At 30.2% G+C, this 9774-nt stretch overlaps 1 protein-coding gene across 1 annotated transcript; it reads left to right on the top strand.

The window, feature by feature from the left end:
- The first annotated feature begins 377 nt into the window (after window positions 1-377).
- On the top strand, window positions 378-7959 carry LOC111040577 (cytadherence high molecular weight protein 2-like). The gene is made up of 10 exons (XM_022324511.1): window positions 378-407; window positions 1058-1270; window positions 2392-2565; window positions 2628-2939; window positions 6264-6448; window positions 6508-6607; window positions 6683-6864; window positions 6920-7214; window positions 7296-7511; window positions 7639-7959. The coding sequence occupies exons 1-10, from the start codon at window positions 378-380 to the stop codon at window positions 7957-7959; spliced, it is 2028 nt and encodes a 675-aa protein (XP_022180203.1).
- The last annotated feature ends 1815 nt before the right edge of the window (window positions 7960-9774 follow it).

Genomic DNA, 9774 nt, shown 5'->3' with positions numbered 1-9774 from the left:
AACTGCATACAGGAAACTGTTTTGTTTTGTGCTGAACCTTGTTGCTGTATAGTCAGATAATAGCCATCTTATCCTTTCATAAACATCAAAGGATACTGTAGGGGATCGTAAGCACGATCTCTGGGTCCTTTGTCTTTATCTACTAAGAGGACGGCAACTTCGTTTGTTGTAGTCTGTAGAGGAGTTGTATCTTCCTCCATGTTAATTTTGTGGTGTGTGATCACATTTTGCGATCATTTTGTGGTTACATAACACTTCACTAGATGACGTATTCTAGGTATTTGTGAGAATATTAATCCCCATTAAGTATACTCAGTATATTATGGACTTGCCTGACCTGTATCAAGATTAAAGATATACTGGTTGCGGAACGAGCTATGGTGAGAACATTAAACGTGGTTCCCGAAGTGTCCTCGATAAACTGTTGATAAGAATATAGAAATAGCACTGAAATTACGAATTGGTAGGTATTAAATATCAAACTCAAGAGTTTAAAATGCAAATTGCATAGAATTAAATAATACAATTCTCATCAAACAAAGGTTGAGGGCACTTCGGGGGTCTCGTCATCACGCCTCGTTGCGCAACCTGCATATCTTTATTCGTGACCTGTACCTATATAAGGCAGTGGTCGTGGCCCAACCTAGGCTCATAATAAATCGAACTAAATTTTACAGCAACATCCAAGTTAACTCCCTCCCCCTCATTTACACACACTCACACGCATTATCTACAATAACGACATAATAAGTTTTGTTGATTATTTTCACTATTTTGATGAATCAACATTTGCTTTACCATTCATTTCTATTACGAAGTATATGTGGATATATTATTATTATAAGTCTATCTAAAATTGCATAATTCTGTAAAACTTATATAGGTTAATTTGTTAATAAATAGGTATACTTAAATATAGTAAATAATTTTTGAAAAAACGCTTGGGTTTGGTGGTTATACTTTATACCTACAACCATATTATTTATATCATTATACAAGAAGGTTTAAACAACGATGTCATAAGATGTAAGAACATTTAATAGATTCTTAATCTTAGATCACGGATCTAGTTTGGGCCAACAATGACTGGAAGTTGGTGTCGTGTGACATCGATGCTCGAGTATGTCTCTTTAATTTGTACACGAATGAACATGTGATAGATATCAAATTTTGGAATAAGACATTTGTTAGCCTGGCTGTATCGAACGATATGAAAAAAATCTATACGGCCTCTCCAGATGGAAGAGTTAGAGAGTTGTATCATCGAACGGTATGTACTATAATACTTTAATGAACAAATAATTCTAGTACCTATATCTGATTCTGATATACCTATATATTTATTATTTTTTCAATTATCTTAAGTTATTTGTCAGTCGAAGTATAAACAATAAAATAACTTGATTTTTTTCATAGTAATAAATAATAAATTGCTGTTTTGTACTGTTATTTCATTATAAGAGGAAGTACCTACATGCATTTATTAGTCTGAGGAGATTTGTAACTTATAAAAGCTTAGTAGGTATTATTGACGCCCAGCTGTAATCATAATTGGTGCACTATTTAAGTTGACAATTGATCTTTTGGACAGGGAAGCTAAAGTTGTACATACACTTAAACTTGTCCAAAAACGACCTGTTTTGATACTGGATAACTCCTTTCTCAGGTCAATACGAACTCCTACATGATTAATTTTATATAATTGAAAAAGAGAATTCAAAAATCTTAGATTTTGTGTGTGTTATTACGATATTTCTCAGGGATGGATCAAGGGGGAGCCTAGGGGACCAGGCCCTGTCATTATTTCTTCAATTTTCTTATGGATATTTACATCAACATTGGACTAATAACTGACTTTTTTGAAAAAGGCGACAAGATAAAAATACGATTGAATTTTGTTATTCAATACAATATATTATAATCGTTAATCATATTAAGATTATACTAATACCGTGAATACCTTTTTCGGGACCTCTATTTCTCTCATCACTTTCTTACAATATTTTAAATATTATTGTGTACTTATCTAGTTAATTAAAAAATATGTATATTAAATTGGGCTCGAATCCCTTACTGTATATAAAATAAAATAAACAAGTGCCATTCGTACTTCAATACATAAATGCAGAATATTGATGGCGAGAATAAGTTAGTTCTGCGAAACACATATAACTACGTTCCACGGGTGTGCCTGGGGAGGGGGGAGGGTGTTCAACTCCCCTCCCCCCTTAACCCCGAAAAAAATGTCTAGGCACGTTTGATTATCTTTATTAATGAATTATTCTAAGTTACTTAATTAAACCTTTTATTTAAAATAAACTAATACAACGAAAATTGTTGTTTTTTATGCATATTATTTTAAGTCGATTTTAAAATAATACATATGTTTAGGTGATTCGTGATAAAGATTTAGACCATGGTCCATTAAATACCATAATTCTATCCAGGTCAGATTTAATGCTGTTCGTGGCGTGTCAATTTGGGGCCATATTGTCCCTGGCATTGCCTATTAAATCTCAAATCAAATACAAAGAATTTTGTATTCACAACAAAACTATATCAAAGGTGAGTATCTCTTTTGATGAATGATTGCATGAAAGATTTAACGATTGCAATTGGCTCAACAGATGCGGCTGACAATAAATGACTCGACATTGATCACGTGTTCCATAGATGGTAGCATATGTATATGGTGTGTGAAAAACGCCAAGGGAAAGATACCACATGCTACAGCAACATTTTCAGATGACATTCTCGTTTCTTCTAATTATTTAAAGGATAAAGTCGAGACAATCTCAATTCTAAATTTAAGGTTAATAGAATTAGAAAAAAAAAGTGAAAATGATATAGTCCAACTAGAAAAATCGCACGAAAGACAGTTACGAGAAATAAAAAATCAACATTTTATGAAAATGGAATTAGTAAAACAAAAAGAAAACGTAAGATTGACTTAAATTTAGCAATGACGATCTATGTTCTGACAGTGTCGATCAGGGCCAATTTACGCCAAGTCATTTTTCATTTTTCATTTTTCATAACACTATTTTCATTTAATTTAATTTCATGCACATCTCTGAATATTATAGTTTAAAAACTTGTTTAAATGAAATTTATAACCATTAATCTATGATACCATTGATCTATGTATGATCTTTTATTTTTTTCACTCTACATATTACATTAACTCCCATTTTTTATCGGTTGTAATTTGTCGTTTCTGGATGCTGACTGGCAAATTACACATAATTAAGTGTTCTTATCATATTATAGTCATATACTCATATGTAATCTCTATGTACCTAAGAAAACCCAAGGTATAGTATATTGATTTTGTCTTTGTATATTTTTTGTCTGCTCAAGGTTTTAAGCACGCAACTCCGTTCTGTTAAAAAAAAACTTTTCAATTCAGTTGTTGACTAAAAGTCCTCATTTTTGTCATGCAATTCAGATGCAGCCTTAGAAACACCTAAAACTAAAAACAAAAATCTTATTTTTGTTCATTTTCCACTCAACAAATACAGTGTGTAAATGTTTATTGAAAACTCGAATTCTCTTTATACATTATGTAGAGTCCTGCAATTTAAATTATGTTTTTTAGTTGGCTATTATGATAAAAAAAAACACTTTTTTATGGTCTTTGAATTTTTTTTTAACCTAGACACGCGCTTTTGCATTAAACCTTTTTTTCTTAAATGCCAACTACCTATTTTAAAAACTAATTTTTATTCTTAATTTTTTAATGAATTTTGGAAGTCCCGCCAACTTTTTAAGACTAAAATTGACTAAGTTACAGATATTTAGCTAAAAAATTGCAAATGCCAAGCTATTATCAGTTTTTTGAATGTAACTCTGATAATGATTATTCTAAGATTGATTAGGCTTGAAATTTTCATCCGTATTTATTTAGCTGATATGTACATGTTATTATAATGTTAAGTACTGTATAATTTTTATTTTTATTTTGTGTATGAATTAATATGAAAAAATAATATAATTACATTGAAAACACACAAAAATTGCCAATTAAATTGCATTATAAATTGAAATTGTACGATATTGGTTCTTAATAATGGCTTTATGGTACAACCAAAGATTATCTACTCATAACGTAAACTCGGTTAATCATAATAGCGTTTTTATACAATAAATTACAATATTTTGTTCATTTAAACACACAAAATTTTAAACATTTGCAAAAACGTGGAAAATTGCAAACAATTGCATTATAAAATTAAATAGGCATAATGCATACACTATATATCGGCTACATTTGATCACATTTGGTTTATCTTTATTGCAAAAAAAGTTGGAATATCATTTAACCTTCAGTAAGTCGCTTATGGTAATTTATTAGTAGTTACCTAGATTATTATTGGAATTTTATCTAGCTTCTATTTATACCTATGTCATTGTTAGGTAAGATTAAGTTTGTTTAATGTTTAATCTATTAGTAATACGTTCAATACAACCGTTAGAAGTGTGCGTGTACGAGTTTGTCAAATTTTTACCCCGCCCGAAGGAATACGTTTTTTTTCCATAATATAATATATTATATTCGGAAATGTATGAATTAGAATGTCTATGAATTGCAGCGTTGATTGACGATTTCGATGATAATGACCATATTTGGGGAGGAAACTCTAGTGACGAAAAAGAGGATAATGTTGAAATTGTATAAAAAGATAATAACAAAGGTTTAATAAACAGGCCCCAAACCAGAGAGTTCGAACTCTTAAATCATTCTTAGCCTTTTATTGCCTTCTCATTTGGGCAGTACATTCCTAATAAGCCAGTCAAGTACGACATTAACATTTTCACTTTTTGTGACAATGTTACATATATTATACAAGGAACTTAGAAATGAGTGTAGGCAAATAGCCAAATAAACTAAACAAAAGATAAAAAAAAAACATCCAGATAACACACATTTCAATCGATAATTCTGCAGGTGAAGTAGGTAGTAAAACGGTTACTGTCTCCAATATCTAAAATAATCACAATCTTAAATTATAAGCTACAATAATGAAAAATAAAAGAGGGATTCCAAAAGAATTTATTTTTGCTAAAATTAGGGAACTTTGTCCTCCTTACGAAGATTTAGTCCCAAATATTATATATGCCGAAAAAAATAAAATCGCTCTTTGTCGACAATACAAAATAGTAAAATATAGATACCAAAGTACAGGCATAGCAAAAATAGAAGAAATTATTGCATTTTATAATGCCACAAAAAGAGCAGTTGATAATATGGATAGGATAACAGAAAACTATACGAATGTAAGACAGAGTAGCCGCTTACAGTATTTCATTTAATTTTTAATATTGGTGTTGTACATGGTTAAGTTATATATCACGTAAACAGTCGAACTAAATGAACTCGTCTTCTATTTTTAAAATTATTAGCAAAAACTCTTATGGATGAACAGTTACAATATTGTGCAACAATACTTTCACTTCCACTAAATATTAAAACGCGACTTAATATTTATGGGTACAAACCAATATTACAAGTAGGTGAGCAGCGGATAAGATTGTCAGGAAGATGTCAATTTTGTGACCGGAAACGTGATAGAAAATCAACAAATGTACTGATTGTGCAAAGTTTATATACAGAGACCACGAAGTAGAAGTATGGCCAGAGTGCTTTTGTTGAGATGAGAAAAATATTAATGTTAACATTTTTAAATTAGTTAAATATAATATATCATTTATAATCATTTACAAGTAAAAAAATAAAACAAATGTAAAATTAAAAGTATTGATTACATTTCATATTCTATTTTTATATACAATAAAAATTTAATTTAAAATTAATAAATGTTAAAGAAAATATATTATGTTTAATCAAGGAAAATTTTTACCCCTCGAGCCGACTGAAGGTTAAATCCGGTCTTCACCTATAGTAGAACCATCGTAAATAATCTTGGTCAATTTAAGACTTAAAAAGTTGATTAAATTTCCAAAATTCATTAAAATATAAGGGGAAAAAAGGAATAAGATGTTAAAATGGGTGGTTGACATTTAAGAAAAATAGTTGTACTGAACATGCGCATGTCTAAAAAAGTTAAATAAATTCAAAGGTTATAAAAATGTGGGTACACAGGTACGCCACTGTTTAAGTTACATTATGAAATTCATTAAAAAAATTATAGAAGAAAACATAAACAAAATTAAACTTGTTCCAATAATTTTATTTTAAGTTAATCATATTGAAACTTTTGTACTGTAATGAATTAATTGTATATTATTTATAAATGTTTAAGGAGATGTTTGTATTACATGTTGGTGATAGAACATGTTTAGAAAATAAAATCACTGATCTAAAGGAAAAGCAAGAAACCAATATGCAAATGTTGATAGAAAGTTACAAAGAACAATTAATATTCGAAGATGAGAAATACGTTAAGACTGAAAAAGATTTGTTTAATATAAATAATGATTTAAAAAGGTGAACAATTATATTTAAAAATATTTAACAGTTATTAATTGCTACCAATCACAATTTAGACATACAGAAATAATTTTAACGACACATGAGATTAATATGCAGGAATTAGCCGAAAAATTCAAAAAAGATCTGGAAAAAGAAGAGTACATTTTCCAAAAAGTACCTTTTTTCAACTTTAAACACTACCATAGGATTAATATATTAATATATTATATTAACAAACATTGTTGATAGTTCAAGGATGAGTTAAGCAAGGAGATGAATCGATATGATATAGAAATAGATGAATTTGACTATCAAGGAGATTGGGAAGTTTATGGGTTGTTTAATAATACTGTACCTGAATATCAAAAGTTGTCAAAGCAAATTAAAAAAACACAAGAGGAAGTCAATGACCTAAAAGTTAGGATTAAAACGTAAGTGCCACTTCAATGATTTGAATAAAAAATTTAAAATAAATGTAAATTATAGTGCTAGAAAAGAAGAAGATGACCTAAAGTTTTTGATGGATAAATTTAATGAGGACATTGGGAAAATGATAATTAATGAGAAAACGTTAGAAGAAAAAATCGAAGTGATGGAGAAGACGATGCAGGAGTGTAATGTGATTATACAAGGCAAAGATAAGTGGATGGATAATGAGAAATTGAGTATGAAGGACGTAGAAATACAAATATTAGTATTGATGTTTAATAAAGAAGAGCAAATTAAAGTTATAAATCCATTGAAAATGAAACTTGATGATTTGAAAGCATTCGAAGAATCGGTGAGTACTCAGAGAAAATACATTTAAAAGTGTTATTTTGCAAAGCAATTATTTTTACGGTTAAAACGATATTTGCTGCAGATGTTGTATTATGCATATGAAATTGCCAATTCGATGAAACTTATGCACTTAGAATGTGGTATGCTAAAACGAAAGATAAAATCTAAAAAAAAAGAAATAAAAAAAATTGTCGGAGCGATCAGTATACGGGAAGCGTTTATTAAAACCATTCAATTTGAAGCATACTATATTCACAAGGACATGGATGATGAAATCAAATTAAGAGATTCCATTAGAGTAAATTAAAAATTAAAATATCTATACAGTCTTAGCCATACTAATACAGGATTAGTTGGTTCATAATTGCTAGATTTCTTATGCTGGGAATGTAGTACAGTTTTAGATTTGCTTATTTGTGTTTTAGAGTTTACATCTTATATTTACAAATATAAATTGGTCGGAAGGAATGAAATCAAATAATTTGTTAAGGCAGAGACAGTTTTTAGAGAGGGCCGTGGCTAACCTAGAACGCCGCAAAACTGCAGCTGCTGAACGACAGAACCCTTTGCAATTCAATATTATTGAAGAAAACCAATCTCTAATATTAGTTGTAAACAAGTTGAGAAAAGAAGCAAAGACGAACCAGTCCAAGTACAAAGAATTACAGTGCATAAAGGGGAAAACCCATCGATCAGTATTTGTCGAAAATGTCAAAGAGGAAGATGATTCATTAACAGATATATGAAAAATTATCGAAGTGCCCCCTGCAGTAAATTGTTGTTATACCCTTAGTTAAGTTGTTGTGTAAAACCGTAACCATTGGAATATATTTTATTCAGAGGTCTGTTAATTACTAGTTACCTACGATACTTCCATAAAGACCGCTTAAGTTGAAGTTAGAGATACGAATTTCCAACAAATTATTGATGCATATAACTTAGAGTACCTACCTATAAACGCTTCAACTTAATAAACCATTTTATTCAATTTTGATATTCTTTACAGGCTACTATTAAAAATGCCCTCCTAAGTATCTGTTTAGACGTTTAGTTCGTGAAAAAGTAAGTTTCACAGTTTTGCGCCACGTTTACTAACTAAAGGATGAAATGTTATCTTGTACTCCTTGAAATTTACGACACCAAATCAGTTCCTACCTACAAATGTAAAACTTGATATGCGATAAATTATGTGATAAAAACTAAATAGACTGATAGACAATGCTGTGATTTTCTTATATGAAATCATTTCACTTCAGGTGAAATTATGATAAATTAAATAGGTCTGTCAGCAACATACCGGTTTTTAAAAACAAATCACGCATCCACTCTCTATCCAGCTCATATAATGTGGCGTAATCATTTTAAAGTTTCTCATTGGTCCTCTGCAGCCGCCGTCGACGAATCGGCAACCACTCCACCGTCAGCCAATTGGCGAAATGCTTAGGTTACAGACATGTGCATCACGAAATTATTGTTCATAACATTATTTATAAATATGTTCTTGTATTGATGTTTGTAGCTATACAATAGTAAAGAATATTGTAAATTGATATGTGTGTGATTTTTTCATGCGGTTGGTCTAAAGAATCTGCTGAATAAATCTTTTTAACTGGACGACCAGCTCGTATCTGGGAACGCGCACACGTAGCAGTCAGTTTTTGAGTAGCGCAATGCAAATACAGACCCTTTTGGAGTCTTCCTTTATAAGAACAGTTATCATGAAATTAAGAGTATAATTTTGACAAAAGTAATTTCTTCTCGTTAACTTGTATTTGTGCGTAATCGCAAAATGTGCATTTATAACACCTATTTAATTTATCTTGGGTGAAATACAAATATTAAAACATTCATGTTACCTACAACTGTTAACTGTCAGGATTAAACAATAATAATATTAAGACTTTCGTTAGGAAAAATTTACTTTTATTTAACACTGTAACAAATCACTTTAATATCACAACGGTGCAATTCCGGCTGGCACAGGGACAGGTCGCCTGAGCCGCTCAACATCAACTGGTTTACCCTCACTATGTACAGCACAAGCAATAACAACAGTACCGCTCATAGTGAGAGTTTACACAACGATATTTATATTCTTCTTATTGAAAAGAAGGAAAATAGGTAACCAATCTGTTATACTGTAAGTGCCGTATCTCGTTATTGGGTATGTATCCTACTCCCAGTGAATTTGAATTTAACTCTCAAAAGTTAGTACTCATTGATGATATTTCGTTGTGTGTTGAAAATAGTTTCTGAGTCAATCGACATTAAAAAAAATAAACAATTGATTTGTTCTACTGGACATTTACCATGTCACTTTGAATTAGATTAAAGTAAGACGAATTTATTGGTCTTGATTCAAGATGAGATTTCAGTAATGGATCATACTTTGCTTAAAGTGTAGCTCCGTTAGTTTAAAAATTAGAGTAAAGGTAAGATTATTATCTGGACAATTTCGTGAGTCTTTTATTATATTTTAATTTTAAAGCGGGTATGAGTATTTTAAGACGTATAGAAAGTATTTATACTTTTCTGTTCCGTATATCTGTACGTGATGCTAG

This window comes from Myzus persicae, unplaced genomic scaffold (genome assembly GCF_001856785.1).
Source record: "Myzus persicae strain clone G006 unplaced genomic scaffold, MPER_G0061.0, whole genome shotgun sequence".
Lineage (NCBI taxonomy): Eukaryota > Metazoa > Arthropoda > Insecta > Hemiptera > Aphididae > Myzus > Myzus persicae.
This window is presented reverse-complemented; position numbering and strand designations above follow the sequence as displayed.

What these genes read in the sequence shown, in the direction of transcription:
- LOC111040577 (XM_022324511.1), top strand. Translation starts at nt 378, where the DNA reads ATGGTGAGAACATTAAACGTGGTTCCCGAA. An exon ending in TAGTAAAACAAAAAGAAAAC is followed by an intron (nt 2,940 to 6,263) that starts GTAAGATTGACT and finishes TAAATGTTTAAG; the next exon opens with GAGATGTTTGTATTACATGT. An exon ending in TGAAAGCATTCGAAGAATCG is followed by an intron (nt 7,215 to 7,295) that starts GTGAGTACTCAG and finishes TATTTGCTGCAG; the next exon opens with ATGTTGTATTATGCATATGA.